Source organism: Phyllobates terribilis, unplaced genomic scaffold (assembly GCF_046119375.1).
Source record: "Phyllobates terribilis strain yellow unplaced genomic scaffold, ASM4611937v1 Scaffold_2__4_contigs__length_985480577, whole genome shotgun sequence".
NCBI classification, from domain to species: Eukaryota; Metazoa; Chordata; class Amphibia; order Anura; family Dendrobatidae; genus Phyllobates; species Phyllobates terribilis.
The window spans coordinates 146,060,998-146,082,846 of record NW_027362762.1 but is presented as its reverse complement, the minus strand read 5'-3'; the positions used below and the strand labels follow the sequence as shown (position 1 = coordinate 146,082,846).

At 43.3% G+C, this 21,849-nt stretch overlaps 1 protein-coding gene across 2 annotated transcripts in view; it reads right to left on the bottom strand.

The window, feature by feature from the left end:
• Nucleotides 1-18,727: 18,727 nt before the first annotated feature.
• The window catches only part of PRR13 (proline rich 13), a 37,938-nt gene continuing 34,816 nt past the window's right edge, over nucleotides 18,728-21,849 (bottom strand). For both annotated transcript variants that reach the window (XM_073662950.1, XM_073662951.1), the window contains one exon: nucleotides 18,728-19,060. In XM_073662950.1, the coding sequence (XP_073519051.1) occupies nucleotides 19,028-19,060 (33 nt within the window). In that variant the 3' untranslated portion in view covers nucleotides 18,728-19,027. The remainder of the gene's footprint in view (nucleotides 19,061-21,849) is intronic.

Genomic DNA, 21,849 nt, shown 5'->3' with positions numbered 1-21,849 from the left:
GCAGACAGCTGGGGCAGATGTTTGAAGCCTGGGAAGGGGGTAATACCCACGGAGCTTCCCAGGCTACTAATATGAGCCCCCAGCTGAATACATAGCCTTTACTAGCTATTAAAATGGGGGACCCCCCAAAAAAATGACGTGGGGTCCCCCCTAATTTAATAGCTAGCAAAGGCTAGGCAGACAGCTGGGGGCTGATATTAATAGCCCAGGAAGGGAGCCATGAATATTGGCCCCCTCCCAGGCTAGAAACACCAGCCGTCAGCCGCCCCAGAAATGGCGCATTCATAGGATGCGCCAATTCTGGCACTTAGCCTCGCTCTTCCACGCTGCCCTGTAGCGGTGGCAGGGGGTAATAGGGCTGGGGTTGATGTCAGCTTATAATGCCAGCTGACATCAAGCCCAGGTTAGTAATGGAGAGGCGTCTATAAGACACCCCCATTACTAACCCCATAGTCAAAGTTAAAAGAAAACACAAACACCCAGAATAAAGTCCTTTAATTGAAATAAACACACAATCCTTTATTGTTCTAAATTAAACCATACTTACCGTCACGCCCATTCCAGCTGAAGCCAACGATCTCCTGCAATAAAAGAAAAATAATAAAGCAACATCATCCTTACCTTTCCATGGTTCCCACGACAGCTTCAGCTCTGCTACATCGAGATGACAGGCTGGACCGCAGCAGAATGCCGCCATCCAGCCTGTCATCCCGCAGAGACTGAGAAGCGCAGGCTTGCTTGCGCTCTGCAGTGTCTGGCTGTGACGGCATAAAGATGAGACGAGTTCATGTCCAATGAACTCGGCGCACCTCATGCACGTCACTGACAGCGTGGGAAAATTCTCACGCTGAAGCGCTGAGTGCAGGAGAATTCTCCCACGCTGTCAGTGACGTGCATAAGGTGAGCTCATCTCCAATGAACTCAGCTCACCTCCTGCACGTCACTGACAGCGTGGGAGAATTCTCCTGCACTCAGCGCTTCAGCGTGAGAATTCTCCCACGCTGAAGCGCTGAGTACAGGAGAATTTTCCCACGCTGTCAGTGACGTGCATGAGGTGAGCCGAGTTCATTGGACATTAACTCGGCTCATCTGGATGCCCTCACAGAGAGACACTGTGGAGCGCAAGCAAGCCTGCGCTTCTCAGTGTCTGCGGGATGACAGGCTGGATGGCAGCGTTCTGCTGCGGTCCAGCCTGTCATCTCGATGTAGCAGAGCTGAAGCTGTCATGGGAACCATGGAAAGGTAAGGATGATGTTGCTTTATTATTTTTCTTTTATTTCAGGAGATCGTTGGCTTCAGCTGGAATGGGCGTGACGGTAAGTATGGTTTAATTTAGAACAATAAAGAATTGTGTGTTTATTTCAATTAAAGGACTTTTTTCTGGGTGTTGTGTTTTTTTTAAATACTTTACTAGAAATTCATGGTGGTCATGTCTAATATTGGCGTGACCCCATGAATTTTGGGCTTAGGGCCAGCTGATAATGCCAAGCTGGCCCTAACCCCTTTATTACCCAGTGAGCCACCGCATCAGGGCCCTGGATGAGTTGGGTACAGCGCCAGAAGATGGCGCTTCTATGAACGCGCCATTTTCCGGGGTGGCTGCGGACTGCAATTTGCAGCGGGGGTGGCCCAGAAAGCTTGGGCCTCCCTGCGCTGCGGATTCCAGCCCCCAGCTGTCTAGTTGTACCTGGCTGGACACAAAAACAGTGCGAAGCCCCACGTCAATTTTCTTTAAATTATTTCATGAAATAATTAAGAAAAAAAGGGCTTCCCTATATTGATGTGTCCGGCCAGGTACAAATAGGCAGCTGGTGGTTGGGGGCAGCCCGTTCCTGCCTGCTGCACCTGACTGGACACAAATATAGTGCGAAGCCCCACGTCAATTTTTTTTTAATTATTTCATGAATTTCCTGAAATAATTTTAAAAAATTGAAGTGGGGCTTCGAACTATATTTGTGTCCAGCCAGGTACAGCAGGCAGGAACGGGCTGCCCCCAACCACCAGCTGACTATTTGTACCTGGCCGGACACAACAATATAGGGAAGGCCTTTTTTTCTTAATTATTTCATGAATTTCATGAAATAATTAAAAAAAAAATACGTGGGGCTTCGCACTATATTTGTGTCCAGCCAGGTACAACTAGGCAGCTGGGGGCTGGAATCTGCAGCGCAGGGAGGCCCAAGCTTTCTGGGCCCCCCCCGCTGCAAATTGCAGTCCGCAGCCACCCCGGAAAATGGCGCGTTCATAGAAGCGCCATCTTCTGGCGCTGTACCCAACTCATCCAGGGCCCTGGTGCGGTGGCTCACTGGGTAATAAAGGGGTTAGGGCCAGCTTGGTATTATCAGCTGGCCCCAAGCCCAAAATTCATGGGGTCACGCCAGTATTAGACATGACCGCCATGAATTTCTAGTAAAGTATTTAAAAAAAACACAACACCCAGAATAAAGTCCTTTAATTGAAATAAACACAATTCTTTATTGTTCTAAATTAAACTATACTTACCATCACGCCCATTCCAGCTGAAGCCAACGATCTCCTGCAATAAAAGAAAAATAATAAACCAACCTCATCCTTACCTTTCCATGGTTCCCACGACAGCTTCAGCTCTGCTACATCGAGATGACAGGCTGGACCGCAGCAGAACGCTGCCATCCAGCCTGTCATCCCGCAGACACTGAGAAGCGCAGGCATGCTTGCGCTCCTCAGTGTCTCGCTGTGACGGCATCCAGATGAGCCGAGGTCATGTCCAATGAACTCGGCTCACCTCATGCACGTCACTGACAGCGTGGGAAAATTCTCACGCTGAAGTGCTGAGTGCAGGAGAATTCTCCCACGCTGTCAGTGACGTGCATGAGGTGAGCTCATGTCCAATGAACTCAGCTCACCTCATGCACCTCACTGACAGCGTGGGAAAATTCTCCTGCACTCAGCGCTTCAGCGTGAGAATTCTCCCACGCTGTAAGTGACGTGCATGAGGTGAGCCGAGTTCATTGGACATGACCTCGGCTCATCTTTATGCCGTCACAGAGAGACAATGTGGAGCGCAAGCAAGCCTGCTCTTCTCAGTCTCTGCGGGATGACAGGCTGGATGGCGGCGTTCTGCTGCGGTCCAGCCTGTCATCTCGATGTAGCAGAGCTGAAGCTGTCGTGGGAACCATGGAAAGGTAAGGATGAGGTTGCTTTATTATTTTATTTTTATTACAGGAGATCGTTGGCTTCAGCTGGAATGGGCGTGACGGTAAGTATGGTTTAATTTAGAACAATAAAGAATTGTGTCTTTATTTCAATTAAAGGACTTTATTCTGGGTGTTTGTGTTTTTTTTAACTTTGACTATGGGGTTAGTAATGGGGGTGTCTTATAGACGCCTCTCCATTACTAACCTGGGCTTGATGTCAGCTGGCATTATAAGCTGACATCAACCCCAGCCCTATTACCCCCTGCCACCGCACCAGGGCAGCGTGGAAGAGCGAGGCTAAGTGCCAGAATTGGCGCATCCTATGAATGCGCCATTTCTGGGGCGGCTGACGGCTGGTGTTTCTAGCATGGGAGGGGGCCAATATTCATGGCTCCCTTCCTGGGCTATTAATATCAGCCCCCAGCTGTCTGCCTAGCCTTTGCTAGCTATTAAATTAGAGGGGACCCCACGTCATTTTTTTTGGGGGGTCCCCCATTTTAATAGCTAGTAAAGGCTATGTATTCAGCTGGGGGCTGATATTAGTAGCCTGGGAAGCTCCGTGGGTATTACCCCCTTCCCAGGCTTCAAACATCTGCCCCAGCTGTCTGCTTAACCTCCGCTAGAGCCTAAAATTAAGGGGAACCCCACGCCAATTTTTTTAATAATAAATCCTTTATTTTAATACTAAATGACAAGTACAGTAACCAACACTATCACTGTACTTCATATATATGTGACTGACATGTTTCTATCTATCTAATCTATGTGTGAAGCTCTATTCTGTCTGTTATAAATTGTCGGGTACAGATGCTGAAATGCCGGCCGGCTTTCTTAAAGAGACGGTGCATGAAAACACTATTATTTTTTTTAATAAATCCTTTACACTAAATGACAAGTACAGTAAGCAACACTGTCACTGTACTTCATATATATGTTGTTATGTTCTGCTACCAGAGCTAAGGAAAGAGAGGAGATCTGTCCCTACGATAGAACTCAGCTTAATCCCTACGATGTAACAGGGAACCTGATCCTGCGATCAGACCTGCTAAAGTCCTAAGCTAGTCTGTACGGCGACCTATAGATGTGGGGAAGGAATCCCTACAAGTACTAAGGACTGGGAGGAATATGGGACACCTCCTAACAGAAATAGTAGCAGACAGACGAACAAACAAAATATATAGAACATAGAGGTCAGTAGACCAAGCAAACTAACAGAGCAAGACACAGAGCACAGGCTAGCTAGAAAGTAGATATACAATGAAGTCCAGCAAAGCCAGAAGGGCGGAGCAGGATTAAATAGGCCAACAAGGTCATGTGACCAGCAAAGGAAAAAAAAACTAAGAGCAAGGTTCTAACAGTACCCCCCCTTCTAAGAGGATCCTCCGGATCCCCTAGAACCAGGCTTATCAGGAAATCTCCTGTGAAACGCTCTGATAAGTCTGGACGCGGAAACATCATCCGACCTCACCCAAGAGTTATCCTCGGGACCGAAACCTTTCCAGGCCACAAGATACTGCAAACTACCTCTATACCGTCTAGAGTTAAGGATGCGAGAAATTTCATATTCCCCGTCCTCCACCACCGGAGGAACAGAGGCAGAGGCGTCACAATCCGATACAACAGCTTTTTTCAACAGAGAGACATGAAATACCGGATTAATTCTCCAGGAGGTAGGAACCTCCAACCTAACAGCAGATTGGTTGACAACCTGAAGCACCTTAAAGGGCCCTACAAACTTGGGACCCAATTTCTTTGAAGGAATCCTCAACCGCAGATTCCTAGAGGACAACCAAACCATGTCACCAACAGCGAACAAAACCTCCTGTCGTTTCCTATCAAAGTAGTCTTTAGATTTTCTGTTGGCCTCCTGAAGATTACCACGCACATCCGTCCAAACTCTCTCCAAATCACCGGAAAAATTCTCCTCCTCAGGCACGGCAGATCCCAACTTGGAGAACGACCCAAACGACGGATGTCTCCCAGAACAACAAAAAAAAAGGCGAACAACCAGCAGAAGAAGATGTATGATTGTTCAGAGCAAATTCAGCAAGTGGCAGAAACTCAGACCACCCCTCTTGATTGTCTGCCACAAAACAACGCAAGAACTGCTCAACATCCTGGTTTTTCCTTTCTGTCTGGCCATTAGATTCAGGATGATATCCGGACGAGAACGACAAATGAACTCCCAACCTATCACAAAAGGCACGCCAAAAACGAGCCACGAACTGAGGACCCCTATCAGAAACAATGTCAGTAGGAACGCCATGAAGTCTGACAATTTCCTTGACAAAGGCCTTAGCGAGAGTTTTAGCGCAGGGCAGTTTGACGAAAGGAACCAAGTGACACATCTTGCTAAAACGGTCCACGACCACCCAGATGACAGTAAAACCCTCAGAGGGGGGAAGGTCAGTTATAAAGTCCATAGCCAAATGTGTCCAAGGAGCACTGGGAACCTCCAAAGGACAAAGCAACCCCGCAGCAGGAGTATGTGAGGACTTAGATCTAGCACATATAGTACATTGACGCACCCACTTAATGACTTCCTTCTGACATCCAGGCCACCAAAAACTGCGACCCACCAGTCTCTTGGTCTCAGAGATTCCGGGATGACCTGCCAACCGAGATTCGTGACACTCAACAAACAAATCTCTCCTAAAGGTCCCAGGCACAAACAACCTCCCATGAGGAGTGTTAGAAGGGGCATTCTCCTGTGCTTTAAGAATCTCATTTTGCAAAACGGAGTCCAAAGCAGCTATCACAACACCTTCTTGTAAAATGTTCTCCTCTTTCTCAGCACCGACTATGGGAGAAAAACTGCGAGACAAGGCATCCGCCTTAACATTCTTAGTACCAGGGATGTAAGTAACGGAGAAATTAAACCGCGAGAAAAACAGTGCCCACCTAGCCTGACGGGCATTCAGGCGCTTGGCAGCATCAAGATATATCAGATTTTTATGATCCGTAAGAACCTGAACGGGAAATTCCGCACCTTCCAAGAAGTGGCGCCAGTGTTCAAATGCGAGTTTAATAGCCAATAATTCCCGATTACCAATATCGTAATTCAGTTCAGTCTCCGAAAATTTTTTTGAAAAAAAGGCACAGGGATGTAATCCATCCCCGTTATCCTGAGACAATACTGCGCCAACCCCCACAGAGGAAGCATCAACCTCAACCAAAAACGGCCTAGTAACATCAGGCTGCATAAGGATGGGAGCAGAGGTGAACCTCTCCTTGAGATACACAAAAGCTTCAATGGCCTCAGAAGACCACTGAACCGCATCAGCACCTTTCCTGGTGAGATCAGTCAGAGGTTTGACAATACTAGAAAAATTTTTTATGAATTTTCTATAGTAATTGGCGAAACCCAAAAACCTCTGTATCGATTTCAAACCAATAGGCCTAGGCCATTCCTGCACAGCCTGAACGTTAACCGGATCCATCTCAAAACCTTTGCTGGAGATAATGTAGCCCAAAAAACTAATTCTCTGTACAGCGAACTCACATTTCTCCAGCTTAGCAAAAAGCGAATTGTCCATTAATAACTGTAATACCTCACGCACGCTCCGCCAATGAGACTCCAGATCCGGCGAATAAATCAAAATGTCATCCAAATACACAACCACATTTTTACCGATCAAAGGTCTAAGGATGTCATTAATCAGATTCTGAAAAAATGCAGGAGCATTAGTAAGACCAAAAGGCATAACCAGATTCTCAAAATGACCCACAGGAGTGTTAAAAGCTGTCTTCCATTCGTCACCCTCCTTCATGCGCAACAGATTGTATGCCCCCTTAAGGTCAATTTTAGAGAACCACTTGGCCCCCATTAACTGGTTAAACAGATCAGGAATCAATGGCAGTGGGTAAGGATTGCGTACAGTAATTTTGTTAATCTCACGAAAATCCAGACAAGGACGTAAACCGCCGTCCTTTTTTTTTTACAAAAAAAAATCCAACCGCCACAGGAGACTTAGAGGGTCTAATGTGACCGGCGGCCAAACTTGTCTGTATGTATTCCTCCAAAGCCTTCCTCTCAGGAATAGTAAGGTTAAATAAACGACTTTTAGGAAGAGTCGCTCCAGGGACAAATTCAATAGAACAATCATAGTCTCTATGGGGAGGCAAAACCTGCGATTCCTTCTCAGAAAAAACTCTCCAAAAATCCTGAATAGGAACAGGCAATTCTCCCCTATCCAAAGCTGCAATACGCCCATTACAACACTTGTCATAACATTTATGGCTCCAGGATTGAATTTCACTGGTAGACCAATCCAGTACAGGATTGTGAAATTTTAACCAGGGCAATCCCAATATTACTGGAGAAGGCAAGTTATTCAACACTACCAAATCCAATTTCTCATGGTGAACACCATTAATAGTGAGAGGAAATTCACAGACCTTGAGAGTAATATTCTTCAAAGGGGAACCATCCACAGAAACCACAGCAATGGGGGATGATAAAGGTTCAGGTTTTAAATTGAGTCTTTCCACGAATCCCCCATCAATAACATTCAGAGTAGACCCACAATCGACAAACACCCGAAATTCCATTAATTTTTCCTGAGCAATCGTGGAAGCAGCTAAAAATACACCCTTGGAATTTAAACAGGCAATACGGGCATGACTGACCATTTTTTTTTCTTTCTTCATACGAAGCTCACAGCCTTTAATCAAATGACCAGATTTTCCGCAATAGAAACACAAGCCTTCAAAAAATCGACGGTCTTTTTCTTGAGAGCGAGGTGCCACCAATCCAATCTCCATCGGTTCACCACTGTTAGTACACACATTCTCATAACCAGAAACTGACATAGCAGAGGATTTGCTCTCATTAACCCTTGCACGCAGTCTTCTATCCACCCGTATAGCTAATTGCATAGCCTGTTGCAAATCTTCAGGTGTAGGATAAGCAATTAGCAGGTCTTTAACCCTTTCACTGAGCCCAGCAAGAAATAGACTTTTCAGAGCAGAATCGTTCCACCCTGTTTGAGTAGACCAACGACGGAAATGAGTACAATATTTTTCCACATTACCTGATCCTTGTTTTAAACATCTCAACTCAGTCTCAGCTGATGCGACACGGTCAGGATCATCATATAATAGTCCCAAAGCAGAAAAAAAAACTATCCACTGATCTGAAGCATGTATCACTAGGTTGCAAAGAAAAGGCCCACTCCTGAGGCTCTTTGCGCAAAAGTGACATTATGAACCCTACGCGCTGGGATTCATCCCCAGAGGACTTAGGTCTCAAACGAAAATACAATAAACAAGCATTTTTGAATGAAAAAAATTCTCGGTGTTCACCAAAAAATAAATCCGGCAAACATACCTTAGGCTCCAAGAAATGTGCTCCAGGACAGTTACTCACGTGCTGACGGAGCTCGGCCACCTCCAGAGAGAGTTCCTGCAGGCGATGAACCAAATCCTGAACCGACACCATGATGGAACAGAAAAATCTTTCCTTAGAGAATTTGTTGGCTGGACTTACTGTTATGTTCTGCTACCAGAGCTAAGGAAAGAGAGGAGATCTGTCCCTACGATAGAACTCAGCTTAATCCCTACGATGTAACAGGGAACCTGATCCTGCGATAAGACCTGCTAAAGTCCTAAGCTAGTCTGTACGGCGACCTATAGATGTGGGGAAGGAATCCCTACAAGTACTAAGGACTGGGAGGAATATGGGACACCTCCTAACAGAAATAGTAGCAGACAGACGAACAAACAAAATATATAGAACATAGAGGTCAGTAGACCAAGCAAACTAACAGAGCAAGAAACAGAGCACAGGCTAGCTAGAAAGTAGATATACAATGAAGTCCAGCAAAGCCAGAAGGGCGGAGCAGGATTAAATAGGCCAACAAGGTCATGTGACCAGCAAAGGAAAAAAAACCTAAGAGCAAAGTTCTAACATATGTGACTGACATGTTTCTATCTATCTAATCTATGTGTGAAGCTCTATTCTGTCTGTTATAAATTGTCGGGTACAGATGCTGAATTGCCGGCCGGCTTTCTTAAAGAGACGGTGCATGAAAACACTATTATTTTTTTTAATAAATCCTTTACACTAAATGACAAGTACAGTAACCAGCACTGTCACTGTACTTCATATATGTGTTACTGACATGTTTCTATCTATCTAATCTATGTGTGAAGCTCTATTCTGTCTGTTATAAATTGTCGGGTACAGATGCTGAATTGCCGGCCGGCTTTTTTAAAGAGACGGTGCATGAAAACACTATTATTTTTTTTGATAAATCCTTTACGCTAAATGACAAGTACAGTAAGCAGCACTTTCACTGTACTTCGTATATATGTGTCTGACATGTTTATATCTATCTAATCTATGTGTGAAGCTCTATTCTTTCGGTTCTAAATTGTCGGGTACCGGTGTATGCCGCTGCTGAATTGCCGGCTTTTCATGTTTCACTGTTGGCACTGTTCCCATCGATTTGAGCAATCACTGTAATGCCACAACCACCATGGCTGTGGCATTACAGTGAGTGGCAGACAATCCCTGCATGATTGGTGCTCTAAATAGCGCCAGACATGCAGGACACGCTTTTGGTGCACGAACAGTTATCGAACATAACCTCAAACAGCCGAATTTTTTGCAAATCGTTCGGGTTCGTCGAACAACTCGAACACCGCCCAAAACAGCTCGAATTTGAGATTGGCGAACAGTTCTAGTCGAACACCGCTCATCTCTAGTAGAGATGTGTCTGCTGCTAGAACTCTGTGTGGCATTGACCTGGTCTCTAATCTGAGCTGCTGTTAACCTGCGATTTCTGAGGCTGGTGACTCGGATAAACTTATCCTCAGAAGCAGAGGTGACTCTTGGTCTTCCTTTCCTGGGGCGGTCCTCATGTGAGCCAGTTTCTTTGTAGCGCTTGATGGTTTTTGCCACTGCACTTGAGGACACTTCCAAAGTTTTCCCAATTTTTCAGACTGACTGATCTTCATTTCTTAAAGTAATGATGGCCACTCGTTTTTGTTTACTTAGCTGCTTTTTTCTTGCCATAATACAAATTCTAACAGTCTATTCAGTAGAACTATCAGCTGTGTATCCACCTGACTTCTGCACAACACAACTGATGGTCCCAACCCCATTTATAAAGCAAGAAATCCCACTTATTAAACCTGACAGGGCACACCTGTGAAGTGAAAACCATTTCCGGTGACTACCTCTTGAAGCTCATCAAGAGAATGCCAAGAGTGTGCAAAGCAGTCATCAAAGCAAAAGGTGGCTACTTTGAAGAACCTAGAATATAAGACATATTTTCAGTTGTTTCACACTTTTTTATTAACTATATAATTCCACATGTGTTAATTCATAGTTTTGATGCCTTCAGTGTGAATGTACAATTTTCATAGTCATGAAAATGCAGAAAAATCTTTAAATGAGAAGGTGTGTCCAAACTTTTGGTCTGTACTGTACATATATTGTGGCTGAGGGAGGATGTGGGGGGAGCGGCAGAGGAGCGGCGTACAGGAGTCAGGGGCTGCCTGCTGCAGCCTACACTGAGCCCGCTGCTAAAGAAAATGAATATTCAGTGCTCCCCATGCCCATGGGCATGGGGAGCACTGAATATTCATTCTCTTTAATAGCCGGCACACAGTGTAGCCGCAGTGCAGCTCCTGCCGCGGCTGGGCAATCGTGTGTGCCCGCTATTAAAGAGCATGAATATTCACTCCTCTCCACGCCCACGGGAGTGGAAAGGGGTGAATATTCATGCTCTTTAATAGCGGGCACACGTGATCGCCCGGCCACAGCAGGAGCATGAAGTCACTGCTCCCCACTCACACAGTCCCGGCGTGGAGAGCAGTGACTATTCCGGCAGCTCATCTCACCTTGTGAGGGCGAATGGCAATGACGTAATGCGCGGCTCACACTGAGTGATGAGTGCTGGAGCAGGGGGAAGAAAGGTGAGTAGAAGTGTTTATTTTTTTTGTGTGCAGCGTGATGGGGATTAGGGGACAGGATGAGGGATGAGGGGGGCCATGCATACCAGGAAAAGGGTTGAGGGGGGCCATACATACCAGGATAGGGATGAGGGATGCCATGCATACCAGGATAGGGATGAGGGGGGCCATGCATACCAGGATAGGGATGAGGGGGGCCATGCATACCAGGATAGGGATGAGGGGGGCCATGCATACCAGGATAAGGATGAGGGGGGCCTTGCATACCAGGATAGGGATGAGAGGAGCCATGCATACCAGGATGGGGATCAGGGGTGCCATGCATACCAGGATGGAGGGGTGCCATGCATACCAGGATGGTGGATTGGGGTGCCATGCATACCAGGATGGGGGATTGGGGTGCCATGCACACCAGAATGGGGATGGGGGCCGCTTATAATAGGAAGGGGGGCCATATATAACAGGATGGGGGATATTAACAGAATTGGGGGACATTACCCCTATAACAGTGTCAGCAGCAGACCCCATCACCCTTAACAGTGCATCATGACCACATTTTTTGCTTATATTTTTTTTCTTTTTTCCTCCTCTAAAACATAAGTGCGTCTTATTGTCTGGTGCATCTTATAGTCCGAAAAATATGGTAACTTTCATTACAAAATCTTCAGTTTTACTGAAATTAGTTAATGCAAAAATGAATACAGCCCATATCAAAAACTACTACATCCAGTATTTTCTATGACCTCCATGATTTTAAGGACAGAAACAAGTCTTTTAGGCATGTAATGAACAAGTGTGTGACATAGTACAACATCGATCTTTTTCCATTCTTCAAAAACAACTTTTTTAGAGCCTGGTTGCTGGATGGAGAGTGATACTCAACTTGTCTCTTTGATTGGGTTCAGATCAGGAGACATATTTGGCTACTGAATCACTTTCACCTTATTCTTCAGAAATGCAACAGAGAGATACAAAAAAAGGTAATATCAAAAGGGCCCATATTCAAAACCAAACAACTAGAAAAACCCATATAAAATATAACTACTAGTGCACAGGGTGCCAACCTCCGTGCACAGGAAGGACCACCTCAGGACATGGTGAAGGGAAATTAGGCCTGTACACTTACCTGTCGTTTTTGGACTTCCCTATTTTTTAAGTCACAATATTTTTTGTGGTTTGCCTTCCCCATAACTTTAATATTTAACTAATAAAGATATATTTTATAGGTGTTTTTCTAGTTGTTTGGTTTTGAAATGCAACAGTGGCCTCACATGTAGGTTTTGGATCATTGTCATGTTGGAAGAGTGCATGTCTACCAAGGGCACAGAGTGATAATAGCATCTTCTCTTTCAATGTAGAGCAGATTACCTCTTCAGAGAAAAAGATGATTTGAATGCTATAGCGCCACCTATTGGAAGCAGCAAGTCACAATCAACCCTTTAACGAGTCATGCAATATGACATAGGCTAAAAGCCAAATGTAGAGCAGTAAATCTGTGAATTAATGATGCCATCAATGAAATGTAGCTTCCCAACACCAGCACTCATGCAGATCCACATAAGGACACTGCCACCACCAAGTTTCACTGTAGGCACCTTGCATTTTTCTTTGTAATCCTCACCTTTACGATGCCATACAGTTTTGAAGCCATCAGTTCCAAAAACATCTTGGTCTCATCACTCCATAGTATAGAGTCCCAGTAGTCTTCATATTTTTCAGCACTTGCCCTGGCAAAGTGTAGGTGGGCTTTTTTATGCATGGGCTTTAGGAAATGCTTCCTTTATGGATAGCCCCCATGCATGCCATTCCTCTGCAGTGTACGCCACATTGTGTCTTGGGAAACACTCACCCTGGTTTGGCTTTCTACTTAATTAGTTAACGGCAGTAAACTTTCATGTTGATTTTCTTAAACCCTTCTCATCAGAAGATGGTCTAGTCTAAGTGTTAACTTCAGTGTTTGGCCTGGACGTCTCTGTGAGATGGTTGCAGTTCCATCTTTGTTAAGTAATGCCCTTTTATAGTCACCTGCCTGCTGGACATCTGTTCAATGAATAACTACCTTCCTGTGGTTCAATTCTTGTTAACTAGAATTTGGTAGTCTAAACTTTAACTTTTCTCCTAAGATTTTCATTGGGGTGTACTCGTTTTTGCAAAATGGCATTGAATTAATTTGTTAGGAAAATTAATTTTTGTGTGTACAAAATACATATCTTGTTTGCGATCAATGAGCACATCTGTGGGAATATTTCCCACATTTGTGGGAATACAAATAGTATGGTATTCCATAGAAAATGATGATTCTAAAAGGCATTTAAAGGTTTTCTGACAAATCGGTTGGGGTGTACTCATTTATGTTGAGCACTGTATGTGGTGGATCTAAAGTTTCCCTGCCCCCCCCCCGAACAAGGGGTCCTATGTGCAAACGTAACATCACCTAGAATAAAGTTCTGAGTTGAAAACTGTTTGATTTCAGTTTGTAATAACCTGCTAATGCTTATAATTTCAAAAATGACCATTTTTTTGTTCTTTATTAAAATGAAAAGGTTGAAAACTCTGCTGTGCATAATAATTTGGAACATGCATTTTGAGTGCAGTTTGAGTTTTTTTTTTTTTTTGAAATATACTGTTATCATAGGTAGTTTGTACAAAAACCTTTCAATTGTACACTAATAGTTATTTGACTGGAAAATTACAATGACTGCAATTCATATAGGTACTTTTGGAAAATCTGAGAAAATATTATTTGCATAATAATTTGGAACACAGTGTATATATGGAGGTGCATTATTCTATATGAAGTACTATGGGCTGTGCATTATATATGGAGGTGCATTATATGAAGGATGTGGGCTGTGTATTTTTCTAATATGGAGGACTATAGGCTTTGCATTATTCTAGATGAAGGACTATGGGCTGTGCATTATACTACATGAATGCTTATAGGCTGTGCATTATATATGGAGGTGCATTATACTATGTGAAGGACTATGAGGGGTGCATTATATATGGAGGACTATGGGCTGTGCATTATACTATATGTATGGTATTGTAGAATTTACGATACCACTCATGTAATGTAAGAAGTGAAATCTTTGGCATTGTAGTACACTTATATTTTTCTGCGGTATCTGTGCATCATGAATTGTGATATGTGTTAAAGGGGCCCACTGAGACTCTTTCTCCTGGGGCCCACGAGAACGTGTAACCGGCCCTGCATAAGGACAGTGACAAGCTAATTGACTCATCTGTAAGCGTGTACATTTATAGCTGTTCCACCAGTGAGCTCTGTCAGTAGCTTCTATTGCATGGAATACTGTACCGTATCTGTGCTTTAATTTCAGATTTGTCCTCACTTCTTATTATTCACCACTACTCAGCATAATAGGATCAGTGGCTAATGGCTTAGCTAATGGAATGGATTAAGTATCACAGGCACCAATAACGATAAATGGGGAGATGTGTGCGGCGCATTGGATTTCAGAAATTGGTCTTGATAGGTGGCAGACATGCAGTATTAATCAGGAGAGTATGTTTGTTTCTAGAAGCCGTCTCAATTTACCGTATGCAACATAATTATTGCCTGAAACTGCTCTGCTCATCTGTTGGCTGTATATACAGGTGAATCTCACTAAATTAGAATATCATCAAAAAGTAAATTTATTTCAGTTCTTCAATACAAAAAGTGAAACTCATTATATAGTCACTACAAACAGAGTGATCTATTTCAAGTGTTTATTTCTGTTAATGTTGATGATTATGGCTTACAGCCAATGAAAGCACAAAAGTTATTATCTCAGTAAATTAAAATAATTAACAAAAACACCTGCAAAGGTTTCCTATGCATTTAAAAAGGTCCCTTAGTCTGTTTCAGTAGGCTCCACAATCATGGGGAAGACTGCTGACTTGACAGATGTCCAGAAGGCAGTCATTGATACTAAGTAAATGCAAAGTAAATTTTGTATTTCATTTGGAAATCAAGGTCCCAGAGTCTGGAGGAAGAGTGGAGAGGCCACAATCCAAGCTGCTTGAGGTCTAGTGTGAAGTTTCCACAATCAGTGATGGTTTGGGGAGCCATGTCATCTGCTGGTGTAGGTCCACTGTGTTTTAGCAAGACCAAAGTCAGCGCAGCCGCCTACCAGGAAATTTTACAGCACTTCATGCTTCCCTCTGCTGACAAGCTTTAAGGAGATGGAAATTTCATTCTCCAGCAGGACTAGGCACCTGTCCACACTGCCAAAATACCAATACCTGGTTTAAAAACAACAGTATCACTGTGCTTAATTGGCCAGCAAACTCGCCTGACCTTAACCCCATAGAGAATCTATGGGGTATTGTCAAGAGGAAGATGAGAGTCACCAGACCCAACAGCGCAGACGAGCTGAAGGCTCCTATCAAAGCATTCTGGGCTTCCATAACACCTCAGCAGTGCCACAGGCTGATCGCCTCCATGCCACGCCGCATTGATGCAGTAATTTGTTAGAAAATAACAAAATGGAGGCATACTCACTTACTGTCACCCCATGGACACAGCAAAGGCCACTTCAGTATTGACAACTAACCCGATTATCACAGGACCACTGCAGCCTGTGATTGACTGCAGGGTTCATGTGACTGCAACAGCCCGCCATTCAAGAAAAATAAAATATTCCTTTTTACATGCGACAGTTATCAGAAGGCGTATTATGGAGCTAGTAAAGGAGAGGAGTGTGCTCCATAAATTATACAGCAGATACCCTCTTAACTGTAATTTTGGGAGCTAGCTCTGTTCATGGCAGTATAACCCTTAGAAACCGCAATTGATAGTGACCGCTGAATTTAAGTGATTAGACAATGGAAGGGCCACTGTTACACTATTGATCCTCCACAACATGATGCAGTGATGGCAGCTGTAATAACTCCCCTGCCTATTGATTGGCAGCCCGCTGAGCACACACACACTGCAGAGCTCTCAGTCATTGTGCCAGGGAGTGATTACAATGCTCTCACTGTACAGTGAGCAGTGACTGTATAGTTCCCTGCACTACCCCAATGACCGGAAGCGAGCGGAGGCATGGAGAATAAGGCTAAGTGCCCACGATGCAGAAAAAATAAGCAGCATTTCTGCATCTCCCTGGCAGGAAAAACACATGCGGATTTTACATGCGTTTTTCATGCCAGGTAGAAGCGTTTGTCAAGCATGTTTGCATGCGGGTTATCAAGCACTTTTCCAAGCGATTTTAGCATCACTTGGAAAGTGCTTAACAACTTGGTCACACTATATAAATCCATGCAACTGTGCAAAAGGTAGAAAAGTTCAAGGGGGCCAAATACTTTCACAATGCACTAATATATATATATATATATATATATATATATAAAAACATTTTTTTATTATTTATTTTTTGGACTATAATACGCACCCCCACTTTCCTCCAAAATGTTGGAGGAAAAAAGTACGTCTTATAGTCCGAAAAATACGGTAACATAAAAATGTTAGATCAATATTCCATTTTATCTTTGTATCCCTGGAACTGGAAGAACGGTTGGCAGTAAGCAAATAGAGTGCAACTGCAAAAAGTGCCATTCTATGACAGTAGATCAGTGTGAAAGCATTATATCCACATTTCAGGGTTTGATTCTCAGAAATGGTGGCTATTCTTGCTATATGATAAACGGTAAAATTGGAAGTGTTGGTCAAGTTGCATTTGCCTTGCTTGTTGTGGTACCTTGTGGGTCGGTATGCCACTTCATTACCTGTATCATGCTGAGATGTAGCAGCGGCATAGGGCAATCTACGGCCATGGAAACTATGTAGCACCCAAGTCGCAATGTAGCTTCAGATTAATGGGGTTGTCCCATGAACAAAGTTCATTTTAATCAATAGATAACTTCCACAGTTGGATGAGTTTTAAAAAAATGTTTCTGTGCTGAGATAATTTTATAAATGTTCCCCTGCTGTGTACTGTGTAATGTCTGTGTCTGACCGTACAGGAACATGGTCTGATCAAACCACAGCTCCTGGGCAGGGAGGGGAAGCAAAAAAAAAAATATACAGACATCAGACCATGTTTCTGCACGGTCAGACACAGTACACAGCAGGGGCACATTTATAAGATTATCTCAGCACAGGAACATTTTTTTTTAAAACACATCCAATTAGATCTATTGATTATATATGGTACATTGTGACAAAGTCGCTGGAAAAGTACTGGAGGGGCAATATGAAGCATTGAGATTGTTAGCTCCAGTAATATAAACATAGGAAAATGCTACAGCACATGAAGTGCTTAGAGGGCTTAATCAGCCATGTTAGTGCTAGGGTGATTAAACGCCTGCAGAGTGGGTGGAATCCAGAGGATAAATTCCCAGCCTTCTAGAGCATTTAGTGTGGGGTGGGCCTGGAGGTGAAAGCTCTGGAGCTGTATTGCCATGTGAAAGGAAGCTAAACCTTGTGCAATTTGTTCCTGAAGCGGGTGGTTTCCCGTAGCAACAAGGACTTTGTCATACGTTATGTTTTTCCTGTTAGGACGGGAAGGCCGTGTTTGTTTTGCTAACGTTACCATGGTTTATGCAGTACTCTTAATAAACCAGCGGAAGATTTAAAAAAAAGACAGTGTTCCTGTGTCTACTTCTATGTGCAGCTGAGTGAGCCGATCTACCACAACATACATACATATAACAGCATTGAGATGCCATTTGGGTGCGGTCTGTTTCTCAGACTAATTTGGTAAGGAGAAGTATGAGAAACTTTTTTTTCCACCAGAGAAAAAATGATCAAACGGATATAAAAAAAAATACACTGATGACACTTGTACAGATTTTTTTTTTTTTTTTTGCATACGAGAAACAAACAAAAAAACAAAAACAAACCACTGATATGATGTGAATGAGCCCTGAATCTAATAAGCGTCACAGGTGGCAAATCTGATTTTACTGTTGCATTGAAAACTATGATGCCCTAATCCTCTGCTGCATTAGACTTCTGCCACCAATGCCCTTTTCTTAGCCATCTGATCGCCAAGGACAAGAACGATACTTAAGACTTTTATCCCCATTATTACTGGCCTCATGTATCCCTTTATAGAAATGTTCTTCCGCGTCATCTTCAGAATTATAATCAAAGTGGCATCGAAGGCACTCAAGATAATGATCTACCAATGGGCATATGATCAGAGCTGTTTCAAGTATCACCATCCATGCTTTAGTCAAACATAACACTAAGGGTATGTGCAAACGATGCCTCCTGTCAGCGCTTTGGACGCCGAATCAAGTATGCTGCGTTCAAAGCGCTGCACGCAGGTGAATCCGAAGGTGTTCATTGAACACATGCGGATTCAAAGAATCCTATACATTGCACTGGCAGAATCTTTCTTGCGGAGACTAGTGTCTCCGCAAGAGAAATTGACATGCTGCGGGTCTGCAAAGACACGCCGCATGTCCGTCTCCGCGGGTGATCCGCAGGTGCACACAGACGCATAGTGGGCATGGGATTTGTACAAATCCCACTCACTATGCTGTAACACCTGGCCGCTGCGGTCTGCATGCAGCGCAAGTGCGCTGCATCCAATCCGCAGAGATTACTGACCGTGTGTACGCACCCCAAGTGAAACGACCACCTGACTTTAAAAAAAAAAAAAAGTGACTCTCGTGGGTTTTGGACCATTAATGAAGGTTAATCATATAGCAAATTAAAACTTTATTTTTAGAAGCAAGTTTTGGAATCAAGTCTCTCTCACAACAATGATATATACATACAAATATATATCACAGCATGAATGTCTGGTATCGCTCTTGCAGAGAACACATGTCAGGAATAATTACAATCATCCAGGGTAATAACATATAAGACACTTGGGTCTGCAGCAGGCTCCTCTTCCATGACAATTTGTGCATGCTACACTTTGGTGCAGGGGATTAACCCAGAAGACTTTTTCATTCTTTGGGAATGGGATTTAGTCGCTGGAGGAAGATGAGGATGAATATCCCTGGAGAAAAGACAGGAAAAAAAGCGTCAGCGTTAGGTTGGGTGCAGACAGCTGCATTGAAAAACGGGCTAGTAGCATCTGCAAATTGTGAATGTGACTGGCTCCATGTGCGGCATCGTTTGCTCATCTACATTACAGACACAAGCCGAAGCTGCCTTTACTTTGCATGCATTAGAATAGTCCATAAATCCTGCACTTTTATCTGACCCATGTGCAGTCCAGGTCGCTCACACACTGAAGATACGCTCGTCTGAACAAGCCCTAATGCAGTGCAGTTAATTCTAGGATGAAAGAAGATTTCTTAACTTTATACTATCTGTGGGTATTTGTACTTCTATTTCTATATGGGATACGGATCTTTATTCATGGAAAAAAAAAAAAAAGAACCCTAAGATTCTAGAATTTCCAGCAGTTGGATCCTCACAAATCAGTCATTTATGGCATCAAATATATATTGTACACCAATAATACACTAATTTATTGATCCATGGTGGCTCAGTGGCTGCACTTTTTATTTAACCTCTGGGATCATTTCCGTGGAGTTACCATACTCCCCTTGAGCCTGGGGAAAGGTAGGGATAAATCTTACAGCAAGGAAAGTGAAAAACCTGCACCACCTGCAAGCAGCTGCAATAGTCAGAGCAATGCTGAACATGTACAATGCAGACACCTAAATAGGACTTGGTAACATTTCAGGTGCAAAAGCTCATAAAAAAAGTTTAAACAGTCCAAAATAACCATAAGAAAGAAAAATGAGCTGCACTCACCAGTCCTTAAAAGCAGTATCTTTATTCCATAAGAATAAAAAGTCCAGCAAGCAGGGAAGAAAAAAGCAGAGAACAGCTGTTTCGCGTGAAGACGCTTCTACAGGTCTGTTACACCTGTAGAATACTATATCCGTATCCCATGTACTATATGGGATACGGATCTTTATTCATGGAAAAATAAAAAAAAAGAACCCTAAGATTCTTAGCATTTCCAGCAGTTGGATCCTCACAAATCAGTCATTTATGGCATCAAATATATATTGTACACCAATAATACACTAATTTATTGATCCATGGTGGCTCAGTGGCTGCACTCTTTATTTAACCTCTGGGATCATTTCCGTGGAGTTACCATACTCCCCTTGAGCCTGGGGAAAGGTAGGGGGATAACTAGCCGTTTTATGGACAAAACAAAAATTGCATAAAATTTTTTATTGTAGAATTGAATAAAACAGAACTTTCTCAGTACTATAGAAAAAAAATAAGGACTGAGATTCAGTTTGAAACATGTAGGAAAAGCTCAAGTTTATTATTTTTTCCTATAGTACTGGGAATGTTCGGTTTTATTCAATTCTACAATAAAAATTTTTTACTTTTTTTTATCCAAAAAACAACAGGATACCCCTACTTTCCCTATAGCTACCACTGAGCAGGAGTGGTTCTTTATCAGAGCCGAGGATTCGCTGACTACTTCAGTGCGGAAGAGCTGGATCACTCTTGTATTCTCTGTAGTCCCCTTGTTCCTGCCAGGGTTTCTCTCAGATGCCAACTTTTGCTTCCTATGAAAATGACTCCAGTGTGTGTCCAGGGGAGATAGGCAAATTAGCCTCAACTGGAGCAGACACTGATGCCAGTTGTCAGATTAGATGCACATAACTACAGAATATATTGTGCTATAACAATGGCCACCTTTAAGCAATATGTGGTTCCTCTAGACTCCCAAAGGGCTGAATTGGCAGGCAAAGGAGTATTAATGGGAGCAAATAAAGGATCAATGTATAACCGGGCAGATTTATCTTCTGACAACCCCCATAGGGGTTGTAATGGCTACTATTTCCTTTTGTCAATTTGGAAAAATTGTAGAGAGTGTTATTACTAATGGCCTGGCTTATACTGACTGACAATTCATTCAATGCTTTGTCTCCCAATATTCCCTAAATGCACATACAGAAAAAGGGACCAACCTTATTATGTTTAAAAGGTTTATCAGGGACTTTAGCTATTTTTTTTTTTATAAGGGCTTAAGAATTTACTAGCACGTAGTTGCTAACTACCTGCCTGTTCTGCCCAGCCACTATCTCTGCAAGCTCAGAGCGGTCATGGATCAGTCATGGATGGGGATTCTCCTGCTTCGTTTGACCCCTTGTCAACAGAGCAGCTTTTTCTTTTCCAGTCTGCTCTGTCGATGAGGTGTCACTGCTGAGGTCATGCTGATTTACAGCCAGCTCCCCGCAGTTTGGCAGCAGGGAGCCGGCTGTCAATCAGCATGACATCAACAGAGCAGAGCATAAGAGAAGAAGCTGCTCTGTGGACATGAAATCACTATAAGCAGGAGAATCGCCAGCAGGAGCTATCCATTAGCGCTCTGAGCTGGCAAAGACCATCGCTGGGCAGAACAGGCAGGTAAGTTGAAATGAAAAAAAAAAAAAGCCAAAGTCTCGGATAACGCCCTTTAATGTAAACTGAAAAAATCGTTACATAAAAGTATATTTCATCTTGATCTTAAAATCAATGTACAAGTACTACACAAGGCTGTACACGCCACAGGGGCTGACACTGCAGTCCTTGAAGAAATATATTAAAAATACAAAAATCAGATTTCAATAATAGGTCATTTTCTGTGGAGATATTCCTTTAAAATCCTAAAGCCACGTTATATCACGATTTCAAACTATTTAGCAAATTGTTAGGCAAGTATCGTCCCACATTAAGCAGGGGGCCAATGTCAATGCAACAAGAAGAAGCTATTGGGAGGCTACGTGATGGGTAATAAAGACCTGTGATGATCTGGCCTCATATCAT